Source organism: Argiope bruennichi, chromosome 8, assembly GCF_947563725.1.
Source record: "Argiope bruennichi chromosome 8, qqArgBrue1.1, whole genome shotgun sequence".
In the NCBI taxonomy this organism is placed as follows: Eukaryota; Metazoa; Arthropoda; class Arachnida; order Araneae; family Araneidae; genus Argiope; species Argiope bruennichi.
This window is the reverse complement of record NC_079158.1, coordinates 101309921-101328623: the sequence shown is the minus strand read 5'-3', so window position 1 is coordinate 101328623 and position 18703 is coordinate 101309921. Positions and strand designations below refer to the sequence as shown.

The window sequence follows — 18703 nt, the reverse complement described above, 5'->3', positions numbered from 1 at the left end:
AAAATTTTCACAATCTGCAATTTACACAAAAAAACGCCCACTTTAAAACATAATTATAATAAAAGCAAGAAAGCTTCACTCAATCTGTATCATACTATTAAATATTGCTTTACACCAGCTGATGCTTCCAACGACTATGCAAATATAAAGTAGAAATAGTGATTGATATATATCTAATTGTTACATTTCCCTTCCTATTAATTCAATTAGTGACTCTTTAGTAATACTTTCCTTTCTAAATGAGGGAATTTCTTTCGAAAATCAGGTCTCCTGATACTTAATAAATTCATGAAGTTCTGAGTGACTGATGGTAGCCAACCAATGAGCATGTTAAATGACAAATATATATGGTAATAGAGGAAGCAGCTATCGAAAATTTTGCATACTGGCTATACAATTTAGATACGTTTGGTAAACAGTTAAGGTCAGACAGAACAAAAGATATTTTTATATAAGTCAAAATTTCATTTGGATAAGTTAAAAGCAAATCGGAAGACCTCTAATCTGACTTTCTGAAATTTGTTACTTTCTATCTTTCGAGGTCAATTTATCATTCGTTGAATTGTCGGTTAAAAAAAGAAATGGCAGCAAACCCGTCCTTAAACCGAAAGGAAAAAAACTATTTCCTATGCTTGATGAAGAGACTCCTTCAGTTTGAAACTAGTTTTATACTATACAAATTAAATTAACGATATGTTTTTATTCTTTTCGAGGTCATATATGTGAAAAATCTCAGTTAATTGCTTGCATTTCCAATATGATTTGTAAAGTAATTTAAAACCTCATAATTTACGTACAAATATCGGTCTTTAAGAGGTCGGTTTTTTTTTTTTTTTTTTTTTTTTTTTAATATTTAAGTTACAAAATATTAAGATTTCCAAAAAATCCTTTAATGTACAAAAATGTTAAATTTTAGAGTTAAATGTCAAATTAAAATCAACATCTGCGAAAAAAAATGATCAGGGTATAGGTTCTATCCGGCATTAAATAATTAAAAAATTATTAAATATTAATGATGTTTATTAAAATTATTTTATGTATGTACATTAATATATTACATCGATTAGAATGTAATTCTTCTTGTTCTCAATTTGCCGATTTCAGGGAAGGGTCACGGAGTGCTTGAACTCATGGTTCTTAACCTGAGTTCAAGCACTCCGTGAGGTTTATAACAGTGAATAGAATAATGGCATGGCAATGAAATTACTAGTACTTTTCATTTCAGTATTCTGTGTCGACCACTTTTCGATGATTCTATCTCATTAAGGGGACAGACGCGGAAGGATGAGAGCATTTACGGAATTCTTCGTCATTCTCTGACCTTGATTTTCGCCCTATTAGATACTTTTTTGTTCAAATTTTTTTCACGTGTATGTGAATATCGTGTCTTTCTGAAAGCATTATTTTAATTCAGTGTTTGAGTAATCCGAGTTTATTTTATTGTTAAATGTAAACATTTACTCCTTTCATCTTTTTCAAGCTCATCCTAACGCATGTGCAAAAGCGCGAAGGGTTTTATAATTCGTTGTCAAACAATAAATGATTGTACAAGATAAATTGAGGAATCACTTATAAATTAGCATTTAATTAATAAATCGAAGGGAAAAAAATAAAAAGGAAAGAAAAATTTACATAAATGAATTTCGACAAATTTGGTCCCGAGTGAAGTCATTGGTAAAGTTAAGGTGATATCTTAGACATGCAGGAGATGGCGATGTCGCTTAGCATTCTCTGGAAATGATGGTCGTATATTTCTTTCTTTAAATGTAACGTTATCGCTTTTGTCAATTTTTTCAAAGAAGCTTATTGTTTCTAATGGAAGTCTTGCAAGGTTGCGACATTAAGATCTTTTTGTATGTCTTTCTTCCTGACAAACCACAGGATGTTGATGATTTGCCTAACCGTCACATTTTGAAATCTTTTTAATGATGTCATAATTTTCTTCTGAAGTGCTACATTACATTGCAAAGCAAGGCTGTCTCGCCAAGTTTTCCCCATTTCACCCGTATTTATAGTCTGTGTATTTTCTGTAGGCGGTTCAAGGTCACATTTTCTACTGCGTTACCGGCACCAGACAACCAATAACGAGGTAGAAAATATGACCTCGAACCGCCTACAGAAAATATACAGACTATAGCGCAATAATATTCCATCGGTTCACTTTTATGTGCTTCAAATCCTTTTCAATACTATCCAGTCATCTGGTGGGTGGTGTCCCTCTTCCCCATTTTGTCTCTATTTTTAAATTTTTTTTAAAAAAATTGAGAACGCATTATTTTATCTGGATAAATCAACAGCAAATACTCTTCTTCTTTATTAATCGTCCCAGCATTCATTGACGTACAGGGCAACAGGTCTAAACCAATATCTTATGTAGCATATAAATATTTAATAGTAATATAATGATATTTTAAAATCTAATTTAAACTTAATTAACTTCCCAATTTTTTAACTTAATTTAGCCCATATTAATTTCATTTTAAAATACTCTGTTATTTCCTAATCCAATTCCACCTTTTTTATCTAAAATGCAACGGAAGCTCCGTAAAATTGCTGACATCGACAAGTTCCCACACTCAGAAAGAAGGGATAAAAAATTGTCAAGCTAAGACATTCCTTTAAAAGATCCCTATAATTCCGTTACCAAAATCGACACGTGTAAAGAAATCCCTATCAAAATCTCCCAGTATATAATTACAGGGATAAATCGTTCATGAGCTTTTCCCCATTTTGGCTCTTGTGTTGAGGTGCTCGCTGCTTCTGCTTGTACATAAATCATACCTCCCAGGATGGAATAAAAAGAAGTTCAAAATTCGATCGAATGTGTCTTCTCTGTTGTCGGCCACGATTCTGTTTAAAAATTATGTTTATATATATATATAAATGGGATATTCAAGGTCATGCTATAATTTGCATGAATAACGTAACAAACAAACGTGTTACGCTTCAAGTAATTGGTTTCATTTAAGTATGCGCATCAAATTATTTTATATAGAATATTTAATAAAGTTGATATGGGTCCATTATTTAGGGATTGGCGAATAAACAAAATTGACAAAAGAAAGTGGATTGGGGGGTCATGTACGAATAAGGAAAGGGAAGATAAAATATTATGATGCTAAATATCGTAAACATTCTCAAGCCAAATAATTTAAAGGTAACGAAAGACTAAATATTGAAAATGATATAATTTGAGGGTGTCATCAATGCAAGATACTAAACCATAAATAACAACTAAAACCATTGCTTTTATAATAAACTAGACTTAAGAAAGAAAATTCTAGTTATGAATTTTAGAAATTTATGTATTTTAATAGGCAGACAATAAGTTACTGTGATAACAGGCAGAGAAATTGTTTACAGAAAAAAAAAATATTGCGAAAAATACTGACAAGAGTGAAAAAGGTTAAGAAAAGGTTTAAAACTTTTCATCTTAGATGTTCTGGAGTCAAATATCGTAAAGCTAAATATCGAAAGTAGTAATATAATTTTGATTCATTAACGCATGGACTTCATTGTACATCTAAAAACATTGTTTTTATTAAAAAAAAAAAAAAAAACTTAAGGAAGAAAATTCTAGTTATGAATTTTAGAAATTTATGTACTTTAATTGACAAAATTGCTGTGACAGCAGGCAGATAAAATATATAGGGGGAGGGGAAGACGAAAAGAAGATGTTAGTATTTTTATGACAAAAAATTTGATTACAATAAGTGAAAGAAACTTGACGACAAAAAAGTTCAATTGGAAATTGATCCAATTCAATCATTCATTTGAACGTTTTAGTTCCAGTTAATAAATTAACTAATGCTGAAGGAAAATTTCTAGATTTTATCCAAGAATTTAAAGGAAAAAATTTAAGCATATATACAAATACATGCAATCAACTTTATTTGGAATCTTCTCAAATATCTATCTATATATCTATCTGTCTATATCTATCTATCTATATATATCTAATGAGAATAATTTTATCAATTTTAAATTTTGTACAACCTAATTTTTTTTTAAATCTTTTGAAAGTCACATAATTAATGGAAACTTTATTGCAGAAGAATATAACTTGTAACGAACCTGGTTGCCAATTCGCATGTTCATTTTAAGAAGAATCTATTTCTGAAGTACTTCTTCGCTTTCTCATCTTATATTCTAAGGATCTTGATATTTGAATGAAAAGTGAAAGACGTAAACAGATCAATAGCAGGGCCTCTGTATAATTTGTGTGGATGCGGTTGAGTAAGTATTCACTGCCAGAAACTAAGCCAAGAATATGTCAGTAGCATAATGCCAGTGGAAAGAAAAATAGTGCGCTCATAAATATCATCCGAGAATACGTATTGCCAGAGCTCTTATTTACAGATAGAGACTTGGCACGAAACCGAAATTTGCGGCCAACAAAGGCGATTTATTTTTGGATCCCGATTGATGGACAGAATTCCCCTACTTTATTGTCTAAACGTTCGTATTGTTTCGAACCAGTCAAAATAAGGTGATCTGCTGGGAGGTAAAAATGCCTCTATATCCTCTAAAGAAAAATAGATTTTTATTTTTTCCTCTACAAATAAAAATTCATATTGAAATTAGAAGAATATGCATGGTATTCACTTTAATGATGTTCCCAACAGTTAATTTCTAAATCGTTAAAGAAAAATAGATATTTGTTTTCTAAATTATATAAAAGCTACTAAATTATATAAAACCTACTACTTCATGATGTTTCAGTGAAAAAAAAAGTACCGTTGAAGAAATAAGTGTGTAAAAATATCCTGCCATATTAGTGAAATTTAGTAAAAGGTTCTTAAGATATATTCCTCTTTTTGCGACCGAAGTTGCTCGAGTTATGAAGATTTGAATCACTATTCTAGATTATTTCAAATGCCGATTCGAGGAAGTTCCGCCAATCACCACGCGGAAATTTCTTGAGGCAGGCCGTTAATTGACCTAGTTCAATGAAATTTTCAATTTCATAATCTCACAATTAGTCGAAGTAGAGCAGATGTTTAATTATTAATCGAGCAGAACAGATTATTTAAATGTTAATGCATCAGATGATAAATTTTATTAAATATCACTAATCAGATCTAGCAACTGTACAAAATCTTCATGTTTTTAAACAATACAGGTTATTTCATTCAGGCTTCATTTTTTTAAGCAGTACTTGTAATTCTTTATGCCATTCATTTTACTAAATGAAAAGATTCTTCTTTTTTAATTGTTTAAAAATTAGCTATCAGGTAACGACTAGAAAAGAACTCTAAATAAATATTTTATTCTTTTCGTAAAAAATTATATCATTGCATTCTAAATTGTATCTGATACGTATGATCATATTTAATACAGAGACCTAATGCATAATTTTTATCTTTATTATTATATATGCTTACAGAAAAAATTTAAAGGAAATTCGAAAATCTAGTTCGAAGCGTCGTAGCATAGTTATGCACTTAATGCTTATTTTCTATGTCTTTATTTCTTTTAAAAATCTGCTCATAATTATACAGCAACGATAACAAGTATGCTAAAATGACGCGTGAATCTAAATTTAGAGATTTAAACAACATAAACTATTCACGTAAAATTTAATTAAAAATATTTTTTAAATGTTGTTTAAATTAAAGAATAAATACTACAAATATAAAATAAGCATTCATGAAAAACATGTTTTTAAATTTAAAACTATGTAAAGATGTTTGTGTGAGTGTGTGCATTAAAATGCTACGAAATTAAAGACGAAAAGCATGCAAATTTCGCTTAATTTTTAATTAAAAACAAAATTTTGAAGCAAAAAAAATTTTCAAATGAGCCACTGCTCCCCAAAAAGTAACTACGTATATACAAAAGATTTTGTTTAAAATATATTATTCTAAATGTTGTTTTAAAAAACTGTTTTGAATGATGTTTTTCATCCCATATGCGAAATTTACTTGTAATATGCCTGTCTATAACTATAATGGTCCTAAAAAGTTTTTTTTTTTTTTAATGAAATGCGTAAACGTACGTGACATACCTTATGTAAACGTACTTTATAAGTGGTTAAAATTAAACATAAATTAACTACAATTACAATGTTTTTGCGTTTGAATTACAAAATAGAGCTCATTTTTAACGATATTATGGTTAAACAACATACAACTTCTCAGAAAGGGAGAAGGATTTGATTCATTTATAAAATCATCTTGATAGTAACGATAAAGCTCGAAATTTAAAAGTGAGCCTCACGCAATGGTTACCTCACGCAACATGTTGCAAGGGTGCTAAATCATGACCCCCAAATTCTTGAAGGTCATGGCTAAACCAAGGCTTCTTTTCTCAACGAAGTAGGAGGCAAACAGGTGTAAATTGCGCAAGAGCTCTTTTGTCAGGGATAGGGGAGAAAAGAGTAAAGAATGCTGTGAACTAGAACCCATGCAATGATTTCCCACCCGTAGTTGACAAGTCTTCTTTCAGAAGCAGTTTTGACGCAGAATGTTCTATTCTACGGATCTGAATATGTTACTTTCCTATTTCTTTACTTTTTGTAATTCCATCGATGTCTGAATAATATACACTGCTCATAAAAATGGGGCATATTACAAAATAACTCTTAAATTATAACATGAAATGTTATATTCTGTTTTTCAGCTAATATTGATAGCACCAATATTTCACTGATACAATAATAACATACAAAAAACAATAAGGTTATAATTAATTTTCTTAAGATTAATCTTTAAGAAATTATCTTATGAAAAAAATAAAACGACATTTATGAGGAAAATATTTCATTGATGAATTAAAATTGTTACTTCTAAAAAACAAGTGAAATGATCGAAACTAGAAATAATCAATAAGCCTTGCGTTTGTAGTGCGTTAGAAAAGAATAGAACGGAAAAACTAAAGAAAAATTATAGATGCGACCTGAAAGGTCATCTTCAAGCAGCGATTTTTCTTTCAGTGGTCTGACTTTTGTCCAAGAAATAACCCCCCGTAATCCGAAAGACCCAAGAAATTGAGGATTTTGGAAGACAAGAATTAGTGTATAAGTAAAAAAAAAGTAAATTCAACCATTAACAAATACATTTAAACACAATAGCAAATTCAGTAAAAGAACTAATTTTTAAAAAAGGAAATCAAAATCAAGAGGGCCAAAGTAATATACCCAACATTAAGAAAATTACATAAAAAAATGAACACTAGTTAATAAAGCTAATGAAGACACCCATAAGTTTGAAAGTTAAAAACCAAAATGTAAATTAACTATACAAATCGAGCTTAATTATCCTCTAAAAAAAGATTTATACAAAAATCAAAAGGAGAAGATGTAATTTTAGTTAAGGAGTACCTCTGAAAACAGGATGTACTTCTGAACATAAGGTAACTTACCCTGGTTTGAATCCCTGATTGAAGGTGACCCTTAATAAAGTCTTCCGGACAGATTTATATTTTTTCTTTAGTTTACTATTTTATTCTTTTCTAATGCACTATAAACTTAAGGCTTATTGATTATTTCTAACTTACTGATATAATAACACTACAATAGAAGAACAAACTTAAGTAATTTGGACAAAGTTATATTTAGAATTTCATTAGGTTTCTAATGTCTTCCGAAAAAATATGTTCCATTCGGAAGTATTAGATGTGGTTCCGAAATAAAAGAATATAATATTTTTTTAAATAAAATTCCCACAATATAAACAAAACAATGTACTGTTTTAAAATATTACGTAACCAGGGGAAAAGAGTGTCATATTTTAAAATATTACCCATAATACCCACGAAAATTAATGCATACTGCTCTGGCTTCCTCATCAAATAGAGATTTATTTTAAGCTCCTTTTAAATTGCAATATACTTTATATCATTTGGTTCAATTGTTAAGTACAGAATTTTCAGAGCTATAAAAATAAAAAGCACATCACATTGGCTTCCAGAGGAAGCAAACATCTACAATTCTTTGAGAAACGTACTTCTATGAAACAGCATAGAAATGAAAATAACTGAAATAACATTCCACTATAGCCTACATTAGCACTAAAGAAAATGTAACAATATAATGCGTTTATTATTATTAATACTTTCAAGAAAGGCCAGTGGACGGCAATATGGTTTCCCTATATAAGCAAAAATCAATGCATCTCTTAAAATTGCAAAATTACATATTCTGTGCATCAATAATAATTAATATAAAAATTATTTCTTTCAAGTTAGCAAGGTAATATTTAGAACATTGTAAAAATAATTTGTATAATGTGCAATTTAATAAGTGTTAAGAATTTTTTTATTTTCTATGCTCAGAATAGAAGTAAATCTTCTAGTAGTTTCGAATACTTCTTTGAGTTTATGCCTCGACAGCCAGCTGAGCAACAATTTCGTATTCCATTAATTTTATTGCATCCGATTTGCCTTTCTTGGGCCATTGAGGGTTGAAACCACCTTTTAGCAAATTTAAATTCCAAGAAACTTTTGATTGGCTTTGGATACAGAAAATTATTAACAGCTACTAAGTTTGGATCACTATTTTCTAATTCATGCTTATATAAAGAACACATTGATTACCAAAAGAGTCTTCAAACAATTCATTATCGAAATTCATTCCTTAAATCTATTCTATTAATATCTCTGGAATCACTGAGAGTTAGGCATCCTTTTAGAATCTGTGTACCAGAAAGGCAGTTATCTGATGGAGAAACACTCCATTAATCTAGCACTCTTTGGCTATTGCCTAGGTTCCATTAATGATAAAACTGGTCACGCTCTTAAGCTAAATATAAAGTTGTAAAAATAACAAATGCTTTTGTATTTACTTACCGAACTGACTCCTCATCCATGGATATAGGGTACTGCCGGCATTACCAGGCTGCACTTGGTTAACATTCTGTGGAGTTGGTGGTTGTTGCTGAACATGATTAGGCGGGTACATCTGCTGCGGAGAATGCACGGGACTTTGACAATGTTGCGGATGCATATTATTTGCAGCGCAATCGGGATTCACAGGCCTATGGACACCGTTGGGATCTTGCACCATCGCCTGAGGATTCTGCTGTTGCTGAAGTTTACAGCTGGCGAATTGTTGGGGTACCATGTTTTGGGGTTCAGTCGGCGAACCCCTGCAGTTCTGCTGCACCCCATCTTGTGGTACATAAGCGTTGGGATGCGTCAAGGGCGTATGCTGGGGTGTCTGATGTGCCGGCTGGGGCATGTTGCCCTGAGACTGACTGCACTGTGAGTAATAATGCCCCGGCGGACTTTGGGAATCATCAGAATGGGCAGTGATGGGGCGTATCTCGAGTCTATCATAAGGTGGAAAGCGAGGGTATGTTTGCCCCTGCACCGGTGAAGTGGCATACTGGGGCTGCAGGTACTGTCGTTGGTCGCATGAGTCCCCATTTTGTATTGACGGTGGGTTATAATGCTGCTGTGGGTCGTTACCTCCATTGCGCATGTCAGTCAGGTAAGGACCAGGTGTATTGTAATACGATGTCATGCTACGGTATGAAGTATCAAACGATTAGTCACAAATTTTAAGCAATGAAGATGAAACTGGTGTGCAACACTTAATGACGTTGTTACGTGTTCACTAAGTTATCACAGTAAAGCCGCTTGGGAATGATGACTAGAAACATTTGATCCACGGCATCTGAAAATTAAAAAAAAAAAAAAATTAATTAAATATTAAACATTTAGTTTAATATATTTGCATGCAATTGTATTTGATTTATGTGCTTTAGAATAAGCAAAAAATGTTTTCAAAAGAATTATTTTCCAATTTTCATTTCATGAGGGATGAAAAATCAATGCTTTAAAACATTTAGAAATATTAAACAATTAAGAAACATCATTTGGAATATCAATAGTTGCAATACTATAGAAAATTATACATTGGAATATCATATCTGATTATAAATATATATATTTATATCACTCTTCTGTTTATTTGATGATGCCAGATTATCACAGATCAAATAAGAATGCAGCAAAATAAAATAAATAAATAAAGCCCCAAAGCTAATAAAAATAAATAAACGCAGAAATATCATTTCAAAAACTAAATAAAGCAGAGCAATGAATGAAATTGAATAATTTCTTCAAACTGATGGCATGAAAATGATAATATAGTTTATAATGTTTATCGAAATTAAATCATGAAACAAATTAAATCTCCTAATGATTGCTTATTAAATAAAATTCTAAAAAAAAAAAAAAAAATTCGACAGTTGAGACAGGGAAAGAAAAATTTATAATTAAAGCTATTTTCATTTCTAGCAATCATTTGCAAGTTACAGAAATTGTTAAATATATCTCGAATGATATAATTAAGCGCTAATTATACTCTAATTTCTATTTCAGTTTGAACATTAAAAATAAAATAAATAAAAACATTTTGCTGACGGAAACATGAATATCAAGCTATAAATTAACGAATTAATTGAAATTAAATATAAACAGTATTCTGGCGGACCAAAAGATTGCCAAAAGCGACTAGTTATGTATATGATAGAATTAATGTAAGATAAGGATAATTAATTGTGGAATTCATCGCATTTCTTACAAGAAGAAATAGTTTTTGATGTAAAAGCATATTGTAATATCTTTGATCAGATGAGGTGATGTGCAGTTGGATGATGCGACTATGCTGTTTATGACTGTTTTTAATCAGGTTAAATCAAGTTTTAGAATAAATAAGTATCTTATATCAACTTTTTAAAAATTCAGCAAGTTATTCAATTTTCAAAAACAGTTTTCATTTATTATGCTATAAAGACTGACGTACGAATAATATTCGAAATAACTTGACAGGTGTATCAGTTTTGAATTTTTACCCATTAATTCAACATTAAGTCATATTATTTTCACTGCTTCCTTCAAAAAGAGGCCTTAAAATAGATCTTTTGAAAAAGGATCTCACAAATCCATAAATGTCACTCGCAATAGAATAGGTTTCTGTTTTATTTACAACTATGAAAACCGTTTAAGAAGCCGATTTGCTTTTGGCCACACTCGTTGTATTTGGAAAAGGGAATCCTTAACAGGAAGGGACAATAGACGTTGGCAGACAAAGCAGATCAAAAGAAAGGTTGTAAACTATCGTTTTCTTTTCACTGACCAGTGGGCACCGTCCATGCAGCGGGACATGGGAAGGTTACGTAATCATGACCTTTGTCCATAGTGAAAAGTGACCCACCACGAAGAACTATAAACGTCACCAACCCTACCCCCTACAGGCAATACAAGAACTGGTTATGTTTTACAGTCACTCTGAATAAAGTTAGCTGCATTTAGCTGCAGTAGTTGTATCTTGTATAGTGGGATGTCTTTTTTTGCTGTGAAATTAGTATTTATGCGACAATTTATTGGTGATTTCTTGATTATGATCTTTTACAAGGTGATTGCGCTTTTTCGATAAGAAAAATAGTTGGCTTTTTAATGAATGGTTTATGACAACATTGATTTCCATATGTGCTTGTGATGTGAATTGTGTGCTACTTTTCTGTGCAATGAAGATCAGAATTGCAGGATGCAATGTTGGATTATTCTAGGAATTACATCATAAAAAGTAAGTTTTTACTCCTTTTATTCATTTCTTGGATTGATCATCGGCATAAGGTTAAAGCACTTATATATTATTTTGGAAAAAAAAAATGGATATTTTTTTATTTGATTTGATTTATTTTTGATTTGAATGCTTTATCATGAGCATCTAATTAATAAAAAAACCTCTTCCAGGCATTAAGTTTTTGAAAGGGTTAAAGGATAAATAAAGAGATATTAATTGCTATGAATAATGTTATGATTTACCAAATCAGTTTGATACTTTTTAAAAATAATTTGGAAAAATATAAAACCGAATTATAAATTACATCATTTGTATTAAAAAGGACAATTCTAATGGAGTTTCTATATGATTCAAAATATTACAATTAAATATAATTATAGAATCTGAAAATAATCGACACTTTCAGATTTCGGATAACCTTCTTATCAGGAGTATATGTAGCTTACTATGCAAGAATTGGACCCTCTATTTAGTTTGCAAATTATAAATATTAGATTAATTATAATTTTTAATTACCTTTGTAAAAATAAAATTTCTCAAAAAGGGGATTGTTTGATTACAATGTATATTGTTTCCTATTGAGTATCTACGACAGATTTATGCTAAAGATAAGTGTTTCGTCTGTTTACTGCATAAATAGCTTAAAAATATTAAATACAGTCAACAACTAAAAATTCTAAATTTATGATATAATTTCGAACTATAGTTAATCTCGTAGAAATTGAAATTTCAACAATGATTACCCTTCCTCAACATATGCAATATAATATATTAAATTCCCATATCCGGACATGAAAATAAAACTCTTGCTACTGATGTGCATCAGTTACTTTGAGAGAAAACCGGCATATGTTTGCTTAAATTACAATATCCAAGAATTTGATTTGCATAAATCTAGATTTTTGATAGGATATTGCATATATCTTGATTATCACTAAATGCAGCTGCAAGCTATGAGATAAAATAATAAAAAATCATCACGCAGTTTCATTGTGTAGTGTTATTTGAGATAAAGAAATTTATATAATTTGCTGAATTTCTTCCGAGATAAAAGCTTTCTACAATTAATACAGTTAATCCTTTTAAACCAATTGTTTGCAGATCTCTAAAGGACCTTGTAAATTGATCAGGATTAAAAAAAATTCCAATTTTTTACCCTTTTCAATTTTATTTAAAAAGATTTGTATGCAGTATTTCGGAAATTTTATAAAATCTATTATTTTAGTTAAATAGTCATAAATATAAGAACTCGAAAAAGTTTAAACAATAAATTCTTAAACAAATAAATTAATATTGCACAATTCTTAAACAAATCAACCTATAATGAAATTAACACAGATGTTAAATATGATTACATTTTATACCGAAATATTCATCACAAACAAAAACATTTTTCTAGCTTTCATTTTTGAAAAAAGAACGTTACTTTTCTTTTATATATATATATCTATTTTACTTTTACCATGTTACTTTTTTTTTATAATGCTTTTATATATAACCAAGTAATTTTAAAAATAAAATGAATAATTTTTTAACGTGTTTCTTATAATAATATTCATATTCGGATGCATCATAATAGTGTAGACATATCCCAAATATTTTAGAAAAAAAAAGCTTTAAAATTATCCCGCTATCTTCTCAAATAAGATGTTATACTAATCTCCAAATTATTGCAAACAATTTCAGAATACCCACAGTGCATTTCAGTACCCAAACCTTGTCTTGTAGGTTATCCATCCCCTGAATGATTGCACGGTTTTATTTTTAGCAATTGGTAATCTTCAAAAATAGAACCTGCGAAAGTTATTCTTCCCAGAAATTAAAATGAATGATGCAAATCAGGGAGCCTGCGATGACAGCAATTACTGGAGACTAACGCAGACATCACTCTTCAGAATCGAAGTCAACAAGGATGGCCTGCTTATCTTGGGAGAGTCGTCTGGCAATTCATCAATGTTCTTGGAAGCGGTGCCCTCCTGGGAGAGTCGATCCCTTATTAGCCGAAGGCTACGAAGCTATCCATTCAGCAAAGTCGCCTGCTTGACTCTTTGTCCAGTCTGCTGTCAGCCTCGGGTCAAGGGAGTTTTTCTTATCGGGAGGCAAAGGTTTCCACGGGTCTTCTCAACAGGAATTGACATAACAATCCAATAAGTTTGTAGTCAGAGTAAAGAAAATACCCATTGCCAAAATGAGGCTTCTTTGGAAAGTTTTCGAATTGCAGAGCGAACGCAAAAGTAAAAGCTGTCTGGATTTTTTATCTCTGTTTATAGAATGTAGAAAAATATTTATTAATTTCAACTATAATTTCAATGGAATGAAACGCAACACCCAATGATATTGCATTCAGTGTAAATTAAATGTTCATAGACAAAGTTAGATTCTTTTAGATGATGGTTTAGGTGAATGCATTGTTTCATTCAGTGAAAACTATGGAATAAGCGCATAAGTATTTGAAAATTTAAAAGCGAAAAAAAAAAAAAAACCCTACAGCATTGGCTTTAGATAAATTGAGAATTATTTTTACAATATAAAAGAAAATATTTACATTCATGGAATAAATAAGAATTGACAATAATGTAAACAAATTGATTTCATGGGGCTTTTTTTTTTATCAAAGTAAAAGAATATTTTAATATTAATGGAGAAGGCATACATATTTTTTTCCATCACCGAAAAAAACATTACCATCATTGTAAATATGTAGATGAAAAAAAATTACATGCGATGTTTGCATGTAATTTTTTTTATTTGCATTCTTTTTTTCCTCATTTTAATTTTTATTTACATCATTTTTTTTCATCTCATTATTTTTTCAATTTTTTTCATCTAAATCATTTTTTCAATTTTTTTTATCTACATCAAATCCTTTAATATTACAACGTTTATCAACTTGTTATATTCCCAACAATTGCCTTGAAAAGTACATGTAAAGCCTATTAGAGGCAAATATTATTTGGGTTTAATTTCTATTTAATTTTAACTATTTACGCTCTTCTTTCTGCTATAGTTTGAAAGATTCGCAGATTATGCGTTACATCTATTCAACATGAGTAGTCCAAGAATCTGTAATAATCTTATTTAGTGTAAAATCCTCTACTTTCTAAAAAAAAAATAATTCTCTGTTCCATTAACAGAAAAAAAAACGAAAGAAATTAATTTTCTATGGCTGTCATCGTCAATAAAGCATTAAACAACTGCGTTATACTAATCTATATCTTCAGAGTTTTATTTATGAAGGCATCAGCAATTCTTGGACACGTCTCAAGATAGAAGAAAAAAGATTGATTATGATCACAAAGATATTCTAGGCGGGAAGAAGATGTTATAAGAATCATTCTTCCATTCATTTTTCACTGATAAAGGCGTGACTAACAAAAAAAAAAGGAATATTGCGTGAATGTTGAATGAATGGAGGGAAATAATAAAATGAGGTTTCAACAAGCAGGTTTATTATATATTCGTAACAATTGTTGAAATGCGTTGAAACCTGTTATCGCGTTACCTTTTCTTATTTTCTATTACCTTCTAAGAACTATTATTTTACCTCATTCCAAAAATGATCGCTGACGTGAGGACAGAAAGCACTTTGAAATGATGATTTTTATTTTAATTTTTTTAGGGCCAGAATTTATAATTATATTATATACCGAAAGTTTCATTGTCTCCAATGAGATGCCGCCTTTTCGATTAGGCAGCTGCCTATCACCATTACATTAATAGGGGCGATACAACAGGCGGATTAAAAAATACGATATTAGTGATGATAATGTCGTGTCCGCGTTACCACGGAAAGGGGGTGTAGTAGCTTCTTAGGGTAAAGACCCTGAACACCCGAGGGCAGAAGTCTGATTTCTAGCTCATACGATGATGACACTCACACATTCGTTAGCACAACCCCCTTTTACATGGTGGCTCTTTCACACACATCTCATAGATAGAACAGTGGATAAAAAACAACAATGCCTCACCCACAACTCCAATAAGGGAAGCCCAGATCACGGGGAAAACACGCTACCCTTATCCAGGACGTTGTGAATGATATTAGTAAAATTACAAAATGAATAAATTTGAAAAAAAAAAAAAATACAAATTTATTTTCCATAAGTTATAAAATATCAAGATTCCAAGATTATTAATTCCGTTACCATCGATTTAATAATCGTTATTAAATTTTAACGAATTATTTGCTTATAATATGTGAATATTAATTAGTCATTTAACCAGTTTAATTATTAACTAACGATTTTTAATGTTATATTTGTTGAAAAAAAATTCGTTTCTTCATTTTACAACACAATAAATATATGCTTTTAAGTGATAAAATCGTTAACTAACAATTATGGTCATTAATTTAGAATTTTATTGCTTTCATAGCTTTTTGTTCCATACATACATATAAGAAATTTTATGTATATAAATAAATTTGGAAGTTTTAAAAAATAAACAATATTATATTTTTAGAAACTTACAAAATTAAAATTTAAGTTAAATATGTAATTATTAACATGTTGATTAAGTTAACAAAAATGTGTTGAAATATTGAATTAAATTGATCTGTATTAAAAAAGGAGCCACATGGTGGAACCGCAAAATAACGTAAATCAACCAATGGTATGTTATAAACTTAAATAATAATCTAGTTAAGACATTCAGTCTAAAGTTTATAAATTTCTCATAAAACAATTATAAAACGAAATTTTCCTTGAATATTGTTTTACTATTATCTTCATATTTCATGATTTGCGTTTATCCCTGGAACTCTTAAAATGCCTTCGAAGGATACATTCAATATTGCCAAAGTTTCTGACTTGTAATAGAATGAAAAACTCATAGAATTGTCTACCATTTACACACAATTCTGTTTGTTGGTTTATACGGATTTTAAGAAATTATGATAGAAGTAAACGAAGAATAAAATCAAAAGGAGCTAAATATTTCAAAAAAGCTATAATAAACTATAAAACTTAAATATGAAATATAAACTCCAACCTTAATAAAAAATCAACATGAAAAATACTTTGTAAAAAAATTCTAAGCATATGTAATTTTATTTATTGCTATTAACACGTGAACTATAAGCCATAATTCGTGCATCTTTATCAAAAATAACCCAAGATTAAGAGAATTTCGTACAACGGTGTTGACGAACTAGAGTAAAATAAATATTTATCAAAAAAATTAAGTGCTTCAATTAGTTTCTATTTTAAAAAATGAACTGAGAAAAGTAAAAATCTATCGGAAAATTCCAAAAAACTATAACTGAACACAAAACGTCAGCAAGAAATCTATTTAACAACAAAAATGATAAGAAATTGGTATGTGAAAGTACTTTTTTTATTATTATTATTTTGTCCCTTCAGATACAAATTTCTTTAGTTATAAATACTCGTACTTAAAATGAGCTATGTCATAACTTGTACAATCATTATCAAAAGGATCTGAGTGTATAAGATTTCAGCAAGGTCACTTTTGAACAAGACCAAAGAAAATATTAATCCCAAAATTTTGATGCAGTTCATTCAGCTTTCATTTGTTTTAAATGAACTGAGAAGCATAAAAACCTAAGACGCAACAGACGCTTTTTAAAAAAATTTCCTATAATGTCATTATAAACTTTAATTCAAATCAAATAAGAGAATCCTTTAAATTCGTTTTAATTAATCCGAGTTGACTGAATGAATATTTAAATTGCATAATATAAAGGTTTATTTTGCAATTGCCAATATATAATAGACTAGAAACCAGAGATGATTAGGCATCTCCCTAGGACAGCTACGCAGAGAGAGGACCGCAAGTTTGTCGATTAAAACTCTTTATTTCCAAAGTTGTCAATAAATGTTTGTAACAAATTAAAATTATATGAATAATAAAATATCAGGATAGTGTTACTATTTTGTCAAATATAATTGACTTTTGGCAACTGAATTTTTTAAACAAAATTTCCAATATCGTCTTATAAACTTTAATTCAAATCGAATAAGTGCATCCTTTAAATTCGTTTAATTAATCCGAGCTTAGCTGAATGAATGTTTAAGCAACATATTACAAAGGTGTTTTTTAATTTGAAATCTCTAATGTATAATAAACTAGAAATCAGGTGTGATTAAACAGATTAGTGAGCTTCCTGGCACCACTAGGCTGACAGGAAGCCGCAAGCTTGTCGATCAAGACTTTATTTCCATAATTGTCAATAAATAAGTTTCTAACAAATACAAATTCTATGAATGATAATATATCAAGATAATAATACCATTTTATGAAGTATGATTGAGTCGTGGCAATTGACTTAAAAAAAAATCCTTTAACGTCGGTATAATCTTTCATTCAAATCGAAAAAGTGCATTCTTTAAACTTTTATTAATTAATTCGATCTTAACTGAATGATTATATGAGTGATATAAAACAAAGGTGTTTAATATAAATTGCTAGTTACTAAACTAGAAACCATGAGTGATTTAACAGATTAAACAGCCACCGCTTAATCTGCTACCACCGCTAGAGGGTCACAAGCTTGTCGATTAAAAGTCTTTATTTCTATAGATGAATTGTTCGAATATTTGGTTCAAATGAATATAGTATTGTATTATATTCGGTTCAAATGAATATGGAGTCCAAATTGGATAAATAAAAACAAATGCATATCAACAAAGTTAATAAAATACAAAATATTAACCTAATATTGTAAATGTATTATCATTGACATGTAAAAATGCGTTGAAATGTGAAACTAAACTGGTTCATTTTCTTAAAAGGGGATCTTGCAAACTGTTTAAGAACGCAAAATACTTAAACCGCCTCTGCAATGAACTGGATACGTTGATAACCTGGATAGGATCTAATTTAGACTGTCAGCACTCTCTTCACTTATTACATTTCCTATCATATTACTCAGTCTTTATTTGTTAAGCACTGTCCGGGTAAAGAAAACCAGAAAAGCATTTCTTAGAACATAGAAAAGATGTAACATTTGAAAAAACCCGCGCTTGGAGAAATCCCCTCCCCCATCTCGAAATAAATCGGTAAAAAAGTGCCACGTGGTCCCATGAAGAATGTGGGAAGTGCATGCTGCCGACGTGGCGGGCCCATTTACCAAATTTACGATCAATTATAACTGTCTGGGTGTTTCATGCGGGCAGTCAAAACAAACTTTCACGTCGTAAAAGAAGATTT

General features: G+C 30.0%; 1 protein-coding gene across 5 annotated transcripts in view; it reads right to left on the bottom strand.

The window, feature by feature from the left end:
* LOC129980850 (homeotic protein antennapedia-like) overlaps positions 1-18703 on the bottom strand; it is a 788317-nt gene that overhangs the window by 556352 nt on the left and 213262 nt on the right. For all 5 annotated transcript variants that reach the window (XR_008785259.1, XR_008785261.1, XR_008785260.1 and 2 more), the window contains one exon: positions 8788-9616. Coding sequence is in view for 1 of the 5 variants with exons in the window: in XM_056091282.1 (XP_055947257.1) it covers positions 8788-9463 (676 nt within the window). In the remaining 4 variants the exon portion in view is untranslated. The remainder of the gene's footprint in view (positions 1-8787; positions 9617-18703) is intronic.